The sequence below is a fragment of the Thalassophryne amazonica genome, chromosome 4 (assembly GCF_902500255.1).
Source record: "Thalassophryne amazonica chromosome 4, fThaAma1.1, whole genome shotgun sequence".
Lineage (NCBI taxonomy): Eukaryota > Metazoa > Chordata > Actinopteri > Batrachoidiformes > Batrachoididae > Thalassophryne > Thalassophryne amazonica.
The window spans coordinates 118,922,656-118,936,145 of NC_047106.1; the positions used below are offsets into that span (position 1 = coordinate 118,922,656).

Here is a 13,490-nt window from a genome sequence, read left to right on the forward strand (position 1 = left end):
ATGGCGTGACCCATCCTCACCATCAGAATGAGTTCAGGTTTAATAGATTTAGTAATCTGGCCAGTTTTATCACACGTTAATTGTTAGCCATCTTCTCAAAACCATTTGATGTTACTGAACTTGCCATTGTATTTGACAGATATGATTCTTCTCATTCTATCAAAGGTCATTGAGGAAAGATGTAGGCTCTGCTTTCACTGCGAATCACTCGGTGCCCAACTATACAAGGTTTTTTGTTCTTAAATTGAGGTAATAAAGCTGCACTGGCAGTGTTTCTGAGTACTTGCGTGGTTGAAATTTTACCCCAATCCCTGGATGATAATCAATCTCTCATAGAGGCATGTGTTTTTTTGAATAGTCAGCTTGTACTTGTAAGTGTAACAAAGGATGGTTTTGCTGAATAAGCCCAGCTGACACGTGCATATTGCATCATTTCACTGAGAATGTTGCATCGTCGTCAAAAGACAAATACAAATGACACGGATGCACTCTTCCTTATGATATACTACTGCATTAAGGGAATGCTCGCTTCACAGGTTTTCATGCACACAGGCACTTGTGAGAGGTTTATTGCAGGACATGAGGTGGCTGAGAAACTTGGATCTGAGGTCTGAAGCGTTACCAACAGCTCATGTTTTGGCAAGCTTTGACAGCACATCATCTCTTCAACAGCTTGGAAACTTTACAAAGTCTGTAAAATTGGACTTTTCCCCATTTATTGGGAACTTCATTTGAGCTTGGAGATGACTACTCTGATGCTCAACCCTTCCTCCTTTTGTACAAGGGAAATGTGAGCTTTCTGCAAGTTCTTCACAAGACTGACAAACCCCGTAGTAAATGAGCCAAGTACCACACTGTAGCCTGGGTAAAAATTCATCATACTCTGGAATCCCATTGGTAGTGGGCAAATTGATCAAAACTGACTGTTGCAGTCAGTTCATTCTGAAGAACAGGCACCTCCAGTCAAAGTGAGGGATGCCACACTCTTGTACTGCACTAACTCTAGCTGCAGTGACCCAAGGACATGTCAGTGTCTGACATCAGGCTTGACCTGTGCAGCTATGTGTTCACTTGCAGACTGCAACAACTAATGTGTCTGAATATGTTAATGTTGTTCACAAGGAAAGCAGTGTCATCACTTATGTTAATTTGTTAACCACATTTACTCATACACTGATAGCCCAAACCATTGAGTGATAGTGTGTGTGTGTATATATTTTCAAAAGGTAAAACTAAGTCCCTTCGGATGCTTCCTTATTTGGGCTCGGAGTTGCCACAGCAAATCTGAGGCAGATCTGCACCATGAATTAGCACAGGTTTTACATTGGATGCCCTTCTTGATGCAAGTCCACATTACATGGAGAAATGCGGCAGGGATGGGGTTGGAAACAGAAACCTTCCACACTGAAACCAAGTACACTAGTTACTTGGCCACCACTCCTGCCAACTTATGGTCAAAATGTATCTGACCTTATTTTATCCCACAGAAGCAAATGAAGTGTGCAAGTTGTTATTTGTTGGGGAGGTGTAGAGAAAATTCCCATCTGCAGTGCACATCAGATGCTAGCACTCAGCCTTAGAGTGAACACATGTAACCTGTCAGATTCTCATTTGCTATAACATGTTAGAACGACTTGAGCAAAGGTTGTGCATCAGATTTTGCCAACAGCTTGGTGATACCCAAGCGGAAACCACTTGCAAGAGTCAGCAGGGTTTTGATGATGATGCCATGAGAATGGTTGGTTCCAAGGTTGTTACAGACGGGGATAGTAGTGGGGACACTACCGAAAAAATGCTCCCATATGGCGTGCATCTCAAATAGCCTCTGGCAACCAAGACTAGCTCCTGGCCTGCTCGTATGGCTTAGCTTCTAAGCCTGGCGGAACTGCTTCTACTGACAGGAAAAGGGGTGCAGTCGGGTCTCTGGTGCCTCAAAACCAGTTGCTTCGGGTAAATGGAACTTGTCAGCCTAGGAAGGCAGTTCATCTAGGAGAAGGAAACTCTGATTTTAGACCTTTGTTGCCTTGTGGCTATATCTAGTCTTGAACAAGGGTTTCAGGAGAAAACCTCGAGGAACAATCCGGAGTCGGCATCCCTAAGGTGGTCTGTTGCTGAACTTCAGTACTTTCTCAGCAACTCCTGTGACGCTGCCACTGGCAAACTGCATTGGCTTCTGCCTTTCCTTTGAGCCGCCATCAACTGGCAATGAGAGAATCCTCAACCACTGGCTTTCAACATCTTCAGGCCCAGACACCATCGTCTGTGGTTATGCTCCAACCCTCGACTCCAACCCAGAGGAGAAAGACCAGTTCTACAAGTCCCTAAATAAAGTGATATCTGGGATTCCCAGCACAGAAGGCCTCTACCTACTCAGAGACTTCAACGCCAGAGTAGGTGCTGATCACAAGGCCTGGCCCACCTGCCTAAGCATCTATGGAAGGGGCAAGATCAAAGACAATGGCCAATGACTGATGGAGCTATGCTGCTATCTTGGCCTATTCGTGAGCAACACCTTCTTCAAATGCAAGGATATTCACCAGGTGTCTTGGAGACACCCGCAGTCCTTCCACTGGCACCAGTTGGATCTAGTCATCACCAGGTGTGCAGACCTTGCCACTGCAGCTACCATCGTGCAGACTACGATATGGCTCACTCCTTCGTGGTCAGCAAGGTGCACGTAGCTCCAAGGAATCTGCAGTACTCCAAGAAGAAGGCTCGCCCATGCATGCTAGCGGCTCAGAGAAAACACAGCAGTTTATCAGCCAGTTGCAAGAAGCCCTCACTGAAGATACACTGGAAGGTAAGGAGGGTGTCATTGATGCCAAGTGGTCCCACCTACGAGATGCTGTGTACAACTCGGCCATCAATGCCTATGGGTAAAAGGAGCATAAAAACACAGACTGGTGTAAAGCCCACTGAGAGGAAATGGAGCCTGTGACTGAGGCCAAGAGGAGAGCCCTCCTGGCCTACAAGGCAGTGCCCAGTCCCAGCACATTTGAAGCCTTCAAAGCTGCCAAGAGAAAAGCCCAGCAAACCGCCCGCCACTGCACCAACTCATACTGGCTGAACCTCTGCAACAGTATACAGACATCTGCTGACACTGGGGATGCAAGAGGCATGTAGGAGGGCATCAAGAAGGCAATAGGCCCATCCACCTCCAAGTCTGCCCCACTCAAGTCAAAGACAGGTGATGTCATCACAAACCAGGGGAAGCAGCTGCAGTGCTGGGTTGAGTAGTATCTTGAGCTGTACGCAACCCAGAACATTGTCACAGTCACAGCCCTCGAGGACATCCTAGATCTGCTGGTCATGGAAGAGCAAGACACGCCACCAACCATGGAAGAGCTTGGAAAAGCCATTGACTGCCTTGCTAGTGTGAAGGCCCCAGGGAGTGACCGCATCCCATCAGAAGTCTTAAAGAGTGGGAAACCTGTGCTGCTAAAACACCTGCACAATCTTCTGCCTCTGCTGGGAACAGGGACACATTCCCCAGGGCACACATTCCTGTATAAGAACTTCTTGCTTCTTGTGGAAGCAACTGCAACAATTATCGAGGCATCGCCTTTCTCTGCACTGTTGGGAAGGCCTTCGCCTGTGTTGCCTTAGCGCATCTACAGACCTTGGCCTCATGTGTTTACCCAGAGTCCTAGTGTAGTTTTCGAGTTGGGAGGTCTACCATGGACATGATCTTTTTCAATACACCAGCTGCAGAAGTGTCAACAGCAGCAAATGCCACTCAACATCGCCTTCATTCACCTGACCAAGGCTTTCAACTTGGGCAGTTAAGCATACTCTTCAGGCTCCTGCAGAAGATCGGCTGCCCCCCAAAACTCTTTGCAGTGGTCTCTTCGCTCTATGAGAACATGTGCAGTACTTTGCTTCAATGGCGCAACATCAGAGGCCTGCCCAGTTAGCAGTGGGTGAAACAGGGCTGTGTCTTTGCGCCAACGCTCTTTGGAATCTTCTTCTCCATGCTCCTCTTGTACACCTTGAATGCTTGCAGTGAGAGAGTGTTCACACCAGGGCTGATGGCAAGCTCTTCAGCCTTGCCTTACTTCGCGCCAAGACCATGGTTGTGGAGATACTCATCTGTGAGATGCTCTTTGCCCACGATGCAGCCTTGATATCACACTCCAAAGATGGTCTGCAGCAGCTTCTTAATCATCTCTGTCATGCCTGCAAGGAGTTTGAACTAACCATCAGTCTGAAGACGGCCAATGTCATGGATCAGGGCACAGTTGCTCCCCCTAACATTGACATTGATGGGTACAGCCTGGAAGATGTGGAGCACTTCACATACCTTGGGTCCACCAACTCTATCTCACTCTCCATTGATGCAGAGATGAACAGCAGGATTGCAAAGGCAGCAGCAGTTATGACAAGTCTAAGCCACAGAGCCTGTAACAACTCCATCCTCACTGAGAGGACAAAACTGCACGTCTACCTACTGCATGTCCAGCACACTCCTCTATGGTAGTGAGGCATGGACCGCCTACGCCAGACATGAGAAAAAGCTCAACAGCTACCATCTGAGGTGCCTTAGACAAATTCTGCACATCGGATGGCAGGACAAGGTGCCCAACATAGAGGTCATGGAATGTGCCAACATGAGCAGCATGTTCACCATTCTTGACGAAAAGCACCTTCGTTGGCTAAATTATAATTTTCATCCTGTATTATTTTTCATTTATTCGAATGGTAAATCCATCCACCTTATCTGTAATCTAAATGTCACTTTACTGAAGAAAGGGAATTTGGAGCAGCATTTCAGACAATTCACAAGAAATATGATGCTAACTTCTAATGCTAACCCGGGTAAATCCCCTCTGCTTGCTTGAAAAGTCCAGGAATTGAAAAGTCCGCGAGCAGCACAATGATTCATGGTCCGTAAATATGAAGAGTGATGAATGTGGTGAACAAGATTGCAGTGTTCTGTTTGGGCCAGGAGTCTGAGGATGCATTTATTCTGTTCAGAACTGGAGATGCACATCTGCTGCACACAGACATTAGGTGGCTCAGCAGAGGTAAATTTCTGGAATGGTCTTCTGCCTGAAATTAACGAATTTCTGAAACGTTCAAATCATGCTGAATATGCACAGCTTTTAGATTTGAAAGCAAGTTTAAAAGCAAATTACATGTGCTATCAAGCAGGTTGCAACAGTGTGACCTGCAGAACTTTCCACACATGGACACAGACTGAGCCAGAGAGTGCATGTTATGATGATCATGTGTAGAGCATCTTGTCAGAATTTGACAGGTGCTTCACTGACTTTCCATCCAAAGAGCCTGTTGTCAGTTTTCTCTATTTTCCAATTGGAGAAAATATAGATGTGGACTGTATATCGTCCAAAGTGGCATCACTCTTCAACCTGGATCCTCACACTGAAAAATGACATTGAGCTCAAATCCAGAGCAAAACCTGAAATGAATATCCAAATCTGGAATCTAATGTAGACAGAGAGTGCCTGAGTGCCTGCTTACGGCTGCACTCAGCTCCTGCTGTCCAGACTATGAGAGACCAGCTTCCTCCTCTCTGTGGCAAAAGCTCCACTAAGGTCGGCAACAACTTTTTCAACTCATGTCCAGTCCTAGGCCTACTTGTGCTTATTCTTTTTCACCATGCACCTTTACTTCAATGATGCTTATTATTGTTAAAACCTGCCAGAAAATTGTGTTATTGTATTGGTGCACAATATATTGCGGCTACGCTGTGGCGTTCCATATGGCTTGGTAGATCTCGATACACTGTCAACTTTAAAAGTAGATCTCAGTTCAAAAAAGGTTGGGCACCCCTGGGTTAGACCTTACTTGTGTGAAGCACCTTGAGACAGCTTTGTTGTGATTTGCTGCTATATAAATGAAATAAAATGAAATTGAATTTCAAAAGTGTATAAAAACAAACAAACAACAACAATAAAAAAGCAAAAAACAAACAAACAAACTGGATGCTACACCATCGTCTTCCGCAGACGGTCATATGCGGGGAATAATCAGTATGACCAAGTGATTGACGGATTACGTACTTTGGTCATAGATGACTGTCATGTCACCATCAAAGATCTTACAGATGAGCTAGGAATAAGCACAGGTTAGGTACATTCCATTTTGATGGAGTATTTGGACATGCGGAGTGTCGAAGTTGCAGAATCAACTGTGTCTGGAAGTTTCGCAGGACAAGAATGAGCAAAGGGTGAACCCGAGTTCTTGAACGCCATCATCACTGGTGATGAGACATGAGTTTATTCACCCTATTGACATTTCAAATCCCGCAAAACGTCGGAGAGGTCGCTGCGCTGCGAGATCTCAGTAACATTGAGAACTGCATTGAGACGCTCTGATCGGGCTTCACTTTAACCGCTGCACATGGACAACAGCATTAACATCGCAACATAAAACTATTTTTATATTGTGCCTAAAACTCTCATGAATATATTCTCTGGGTTTTTAGACGTTGTTATTGCGTTTGTTTTATGTAAACATGCGAGAATCACAGGCTGTCTCTCCGTTATTTTCAATGGGAGCTGCTGTGAGCTACGCTCGCTTCCTGATCATGTCGTTCTGGGGGAAAGTGAAGTTTGCTCTTTAACGTCTTGATTATTGTTCTTTACAACACTGTTTGTCCTCTTTGTTCCAGACTAATATATATAATATGTCTGAAATTCTGTTTGCCTTTATTAAATTCCACACAGATTAAACGTAGGAGACACGGATTATTTGTTATAATTATTTTAGCGGGGTATCATGCATGCAGTTTCTTATTAGTGTGACGAAAAGCATAAAAAATTACATTTTTGTAGTATAATATTCATTTCCAATTGTCATCATGTGGATTCTCTATATATTGTTTGAATGCAGGGACTCTCTGGCGCACAAGGGATTATGGGATACATCAATAGGGCGAATGGGTACCACCCCAAATGCAAATTTCAGTAATCACAATGGAAACATCCAACATCACTGAGACCAAAGATAACATGTCAGGTGTGCAGCAATGTCAAAGTCATGTTGGCCACTTTCTTTGACTCCCGTGGATGGTGTATGATGAGGATGCACCAGAAGTCCAAAAATATTAATAAAGAGTATTATTGGGAGAGACCTTCCAGAAATGCTTCTAACAATGGCAGAACCACTGACGTCATTATGATGCCATCAAGCGTGGGAAAATTTTCAATCCAATTGTTTTGCCTGAAGAAAGGACAGAGCTAAAATTTGAGTACACCCAATGCAAAAGAGAATTGTTTGAGCTTTCAGAAAATCAACTTGAATTTGTTTCTACCTCATTCCGTAGGTGTCAACCTGACTCCAGAAAGGGCAAAGAGGGTGTAGGTTTCTTTGTAGCCATCAACTCTGCCAGGTGATTTCATTGATGAACTCATCCTGTCTCCTCATCCCGTTTGCTGTTAATCAGTAAAATCACCTGGCGGAGTTGGTGGTTAAATACCCTGTTTGCCGTTTCTGGATTCAAGTTGACACCTATGTCATTCCTTCTTGGAGTAAATTGCTATTAAAATTAGGTGCTTATTCTGTGGCCAGGAATCTTCAATAAGCCCAACAAGCTCCATAATTTTGGTCAAGGGTCTCATTTAAGATTTAAAAATTTTAATGATTTAACGCTGGTTAAGTGTTGTATTATTATTATTACGTGGTCTTTTTTCCTGTTGAATCCTATAATTCTGAATGAATGAGTTTTATTTGCGCAAAACTAAAAAAAAAAAAAGTACGTTCAAGTTCAGTTCAGTTTTTCTGAAAAGCAAAACTTAGAGGGTGAACAACAATTAAAATGTAATTAAGATTTAATTAACATTCTATGCCAAAAACTGAAAGGGGGTTTGCTTTACAATCCTTGCAGTTTTGTGACATTGTATATATATTTGAAGTGGTTGGCAGATTTGAATATTATTCAGAACATGCAAAGTATATGTTAAATACATCCATAAAATGTTTTTACTATTTTTTTAATACACTGAACAAAAATATAAACACAACACTTTTGTTTTTGCTCCCATTTTTCATGAGCTGAACTCAAAGATCTAAAACATTTTCTATTTACACAAAATACCTATTTCTCTCAAATATTGTTCACAAATATAGTTGATATTGTTCTTTAATGTTGGCTATATTTTATTAACCTATGAAATGATTCAGTCTTTTTTTCTGGTTTTCAACTTTAGTTGAGGCAACAAGAAGATCTGAAAGCTGAAGGATCATCTTGTCCAGCTCATTACCAAGTAAAACAACTTCATCTGTCAACAGACATATAATATTAAGTTGTTAATATCTAACCTGCTAGTTGTTAAAATGCTATTGTACTTCAGTCAGGTCCATACAGAGCTGGAGAATGATGCAGTTTTTTTGCAAACCTGTCCTGTACATCACCAGAGTGGAGTTGAATTGAAACTAGAAGTGCTCGTGGTGCAAACTGGTAGCTTTAATTCAAGGGGTTTATCAAAAATATTGTAGTAACCATTTAGGAATTACCACCATTTGTAAGTGTAGTCCCTCCAGAACCAACTAAATCTAAGGATTATTATGAACACAAATCATCACTTTTACAGCCGGTTCCTTCAGTGTTGTCCTGGTTCCTTGGTGGCTTCCCTCACTAGTCTCCTTCTTGCACTTCATTCAGTTATAGATAACTGCCTGCTCCAGACAAATTTACTACACAGCAGAGGTGGGATGAAGTCACTGTCAAGTCATTCTCAAGTCATCAATCTGCAAGTCCCAAATCAGCTTGCAAACAATTGGTGGTCAGTATGACTTGAGACTTGACTTGGGACTTGCTGATTCATGACTTGAGAGTGATTTGATGGTGACTTTGTCCCACCTCTAATATACAGTAGAATAAAGTCCATAATCAGTGACTTCATGTCAAATCTTCATGCATCAATCCCTTGACTTGTTTAAATAAAAGAGACTGTAAAAGTGATTAATTGTATTTCCCATAATCCATATATTTTGTGCATCCATTTACGTATGGCCCCTGAAAATGGAGGGACTATGTATAGAAATGGCGATCATTCCTTAGGGCCCCTTCACACATAGCACAAAAGTCGCAGAAACCAGAAGACAATCCATGAAACAAGAACGAAATGGGGAACCACAAAACATTCCACCTGCTGTCTGGAAGAACGCACGATTGCACAGGTGTGCATGATACACCGGCGATAGTTTGTGCATGCTTGTGCATGTGCATGAATACAGTGCAAGCAGTTGGACTGTGTTGAACCACATCGCACCGCTGCTGTGGAGGGAAAAAAAAAACCACACCATAAACGCCGCAATTTATTGAATCCCTCTTATCAAGTGGACAACACGCGTACAAACCATCTGTTCCTCTGTTGATAACCCATGGTCACAGACACACAGTCATGAAATGACATGAATGAAGCAGTGCTCTCTCATTATGTCTTATTATGTCCAGCTGTCCAGCAGTTTATATAAATAATTACTACAATCATCGGACACTGATAGAGAATAATTAGTGAAAATCACTGGGTTGATATAAAAAATAAATAAAAGGGGATGCAATCCAGAACCCTGCGGTTAAATAACCTTGGTTAAATAAAAAATAAATGTTGGGCTGGGCCCCCACGCGTGTCCGGTCCGACACGGGTGTCCTGTCAGACAGACGTGACGTTCAGATCACCTGCTGCGTGTCCACATGAACTGATGGTCTGTTTCAGCTGGGACAGCCTGTCAATGTGCGCGCTGTGTGTGCTCTCTCTCCAGCCTGTCGCAAAAGCGATATAGCATGTTTTTATGTATTTCCACGTGAGGACAGCAAGCACACACACGCGCGTTATGGTGAACAGTTGAAAGGTCCTGTCCATCAAGACAGGGAACGTGTTCTGCAGCTGTGACGTCCAGGACAAGAGATGCCAACAGCTGCTGCTGTTGGCAGCCAGACATGCCCCCTGTCCGTTCAGCACACAGACCAAAGTGTCACTCTGTGATCAGATGAGAGGCACCTCACCTGCGGGGGAGAGTGGGGGGCGCAAACCCCACACACGTCACGTGTGGGGGGAGTGGGGGGAGGAGTGAAACACATGCACACGTGTTGTGGGGGGGAGGTGACACTGGCATGTCACATGTGTTCTTGGCAGCACGCAGTCGTGGGGGCACTTAGACACGTTTCACAGCCAGGCCAAAAGTGGTCCTGCTCACTCCTGCTCACTATTTTTGTGCTGACAGAGCATGAATGGCCACACATTTCCTAAGTGCTCTGCGAGCAGCATTAGATGTTTGTTTGTATCACCTGAAATTTGGTCGACACCTGGCACAAGAGGGCTTAAATGGGCTCTCACAGGGCACTCTCTATCTCTTGGCCACTTGTGTGCGCGAATGGTTGTAGCAACAGGTGTACGAGGCTTTAAAGGCAACTCAGATTTTTCACGAATGGCATGCAATTCCTCCTTTGTGTGCTAATTGGCTTCAATCGTGTTATGTGTGAAGGGACCCTTAATAATTCATGCAATGCTTTTGTTAGACTCCTTCAGTTAATGCCGGAAGTCTACACTAAGAGTACATCTTAATTGTTTGGTGCAGAGACAAAATAATGAAATATGTGTATGTGTCCAAATACTTATGGATCTGACTGTTTTAGACAAATAAACACATGCACAGTAATACAATAACATGCTTTTGGAGGGTGGTATACATTTTCTGAGTCCCTCCGTCCATGCCCATTTGCCAAAAATGACTGATATTCGCTCTCGTCTAACTTGGGCGAATATCGGTCATTTTTGGCAAATGGGCATGGACGAAGGGACTCAGAAAATGCACACCGCACGACAACTGCATGTTATTTGCATTATTATCACTTACTGAGATACACAACACATGGAATCACATTAATAATGTTTAATTTCAAAACGCACGACAACCAGCAAACGCATACATAAAAAGTTGGCTCACTTTAACTTTTGTCCTGTTGACTGGTACCACGCTGCTCTCCAAATTCGCCAGTGCGTCCTCATCAAGCTGGTTGCTTTGGCTGCTGTTCATTGTTGGACTATCCATATTGGGAGCAACACATACTTCTCACCTTTTCATCTTTTCGTCTGCAGACAGTTCTTGGGCTGCACACGCTATGATATCATCAGTTTATGCACAGCGGGCGGGTACTGGGATACCTGCCTGTTACTGCGGGCAGGTATAGCCAGGTAGCATAATTGTAAATCTATGCTACCGGCTCAGCAACGCCTCAGTAAGTGATAATAATTATACAATAACATGCTTTTGGAGGGCGGTATGCATTTTCAGAGGCCCGACATTCATGGCCAGTCGCCCAAAATGACAGAGGGCGAATATCGGTCATTTTGGGCGACTGGCCATGAATGGAGGGACTCAGAAAATGCATACCGCATGACAACAGCATGTTATTTGCATTATTATCACTTTACTGAGATATACAAGGTTGGCTCACTTTAACTTTTGTCGTGTCGGCTGACGCGCACTGCTCTCCAAATTCGGCAGGGGCGTCCTCATCAAGCTGGCTGCTGTTCATTGTCGTACTATCCATGAGAAAATCATCCAGAATATCCATATTGGGACCAACACACACTTCTCGCCTTTTTATCTTTTCCTCTGCGGACAGTTTTTTTTTTTCCTCTGCGGACAGTTCTTGGCTACGCACTATGACGTCATTTGTTTATGCACAGCGGGCGGGTATAGCCAGGTAGCGTCAATGTAAATCTACGATACCGGCCTAGCAATGCCTCGGTAAAGTGATAATAATGCCCAATACCTTATTCCTGGAGGACAAATGCTGGTTGACAGGTTTTTCATAACAGATATGAACTTTGTTTTAAATGTAATGTTTCTTGTTTTTTTCCCCCAACAAATAGAAGATAATGAACCGTCTCATCAAGAGATACATCTTAAAAGCACAGAGAGATAATGACCATCATGACGTTAATGAAGGTGAGTTAAGTCATATTTCATGTACATGCCATTTTTTCTGCCTGCAACAGTGAATCAAACAGTTTGGCCTTTAACCTCACAGGTGAACTGAGCATGATCAAACAGGACATCTCCATGCTCCGCCGCCAAGTCCTGCAGAGAGGAAACCCTGATGTGGAGACTCTGTCGGAGCTTGTCAGGAAGCTAGGACAAGTCAGCAGCAGAAAGTGAGAACAGAAAAACCCCAAATATGACAGGTACTCCCAAGTAAACTCAACAATCACTCAGGATAAAAGCTGAGCGGCAGTCTAGATGAAAAGTGACACTATAACAGGTTTGATATTCTGTATTGCAACATAAGACAGATGATGAGCAATTGTGAATTTTGTTGGGGGGGAAAAAGATTTGGTGTCACACTTCTCTGTCTCTTAATAATAATCATCAGAGATATCTGATGTCCGCCAATCTGGATCCAAATCACTTCCAAAATCAAGTGGAGTCGCCTATGCCCCAATATCTATCTGTGGTGCAAATTTAGTCAAAATCTGTACAGTAGTTTTGATGTAATCCTGCTAACAGTAATCCTCCAAAGGTTATATAAGTGAATCCAGAATCCAGATCCGGATCACCTCCAAAATTTGAGGGAGTCTTCCTTGGCCTCATATCTATCTGTGGTGACAATTGTGTCAAAATCCGTGCAGTAGATTTGAAGTAACCCTGCTAACAAACAGAGACAAATAAATAAATAAACAAACAAACACCAATGATTTTATAACATCCTTGGTGGACATAATTAAAGCACTCTCAAGGTCACATTCCCACAAGTGTAAAAAAAGGTTAACTGTGTTGGCAATTCTTATATTAATCATTGTACAGTTTGTATCATTGTCTTGGTGCCATGTGATACTCTTATTATTTGGGATAGGTACAATTACAAATTCATCTATCTTTATTTAGTTTCATATGATGTTGATTGTCTATTACTTATATTATTATTAGACGATACTCAAGATGATGTTTAGTTTTGATTATTATTGTTTGTTTTTAGAGCAGAATTTAATGGATTTTGTATTATTTCCTGTATGACTGTATGATTTGTTTGTGAATTTTATGGTCTGTTTTTATGAGCTCCCGACTGAAGCAGAGTGTTTTTAGCATAAAGACTAAACTTATCTTGTTGAACAATATCTTCTTTGTTTGTTTACTTCTTTGAGTGAAAATGGATTTGAAACATTTATTTCTGTACTTTTCACACATTGTTCTAACTTGTTTTTGAAACTGAGGATTTGTAAATGAATGATTGCTGTGAAAATTAAAAAAATTTATTTCACAATAAACCACAAGAAAATGAATAAATAAATAAATAATCCATCAGGACTCCAGTTGACATTTTTATACAGGAGATTAACTTTTGTGACTAATCACTTCATCATAATGTTGAAGGAACATCTCTAAAAATCTGTGTTAATTATCTTTGTCCCAATATGTTCAGAGGCTTTATGGGTTTTTAAACCGTCACATTGGCAAAAGCTGTTCTGTACTCTGGTTGTGCTGAAACAGGACGCACACAAGAGAACAACATGACCTGA

At 42.7% G+C, this 13,490-nt stretch overlaps 1 protein-coding gene across 1 annotated transcript in view; it reads left to right on the forward strand.

The window, feature by feature from the left end:
- The window catches only part of trpc6b (transient receptor potential cation channel, subfamily C, member 6b), a 56,331-nt gene extending 44,189 nt beyond the window's left edge, over window positions 1-12,142 (forward strand). The window contains exons 9-11 of the mRNA XM_034168478.1: window positions 8,172-8,228; window positions 11,847-11,922; window positions 12,005-12,142. Coding sequence (XP_034024369.1) covers window positions 8,172-8,228; window positions 11,847-11,922; window positions 12,005-12,132 — 261 coding nt within the window. The 3' untranslated portion in view covers window positions 12,133-12,142. The remainder of the gene's footprint in view (window positions 1-8,171; window positions 8,229-11,846; window positions 11,923-12,004) is intronic.
- The last annotated feature ends 1,348 nt before the right edge of the window (window positions 12,143-13,490 follow it).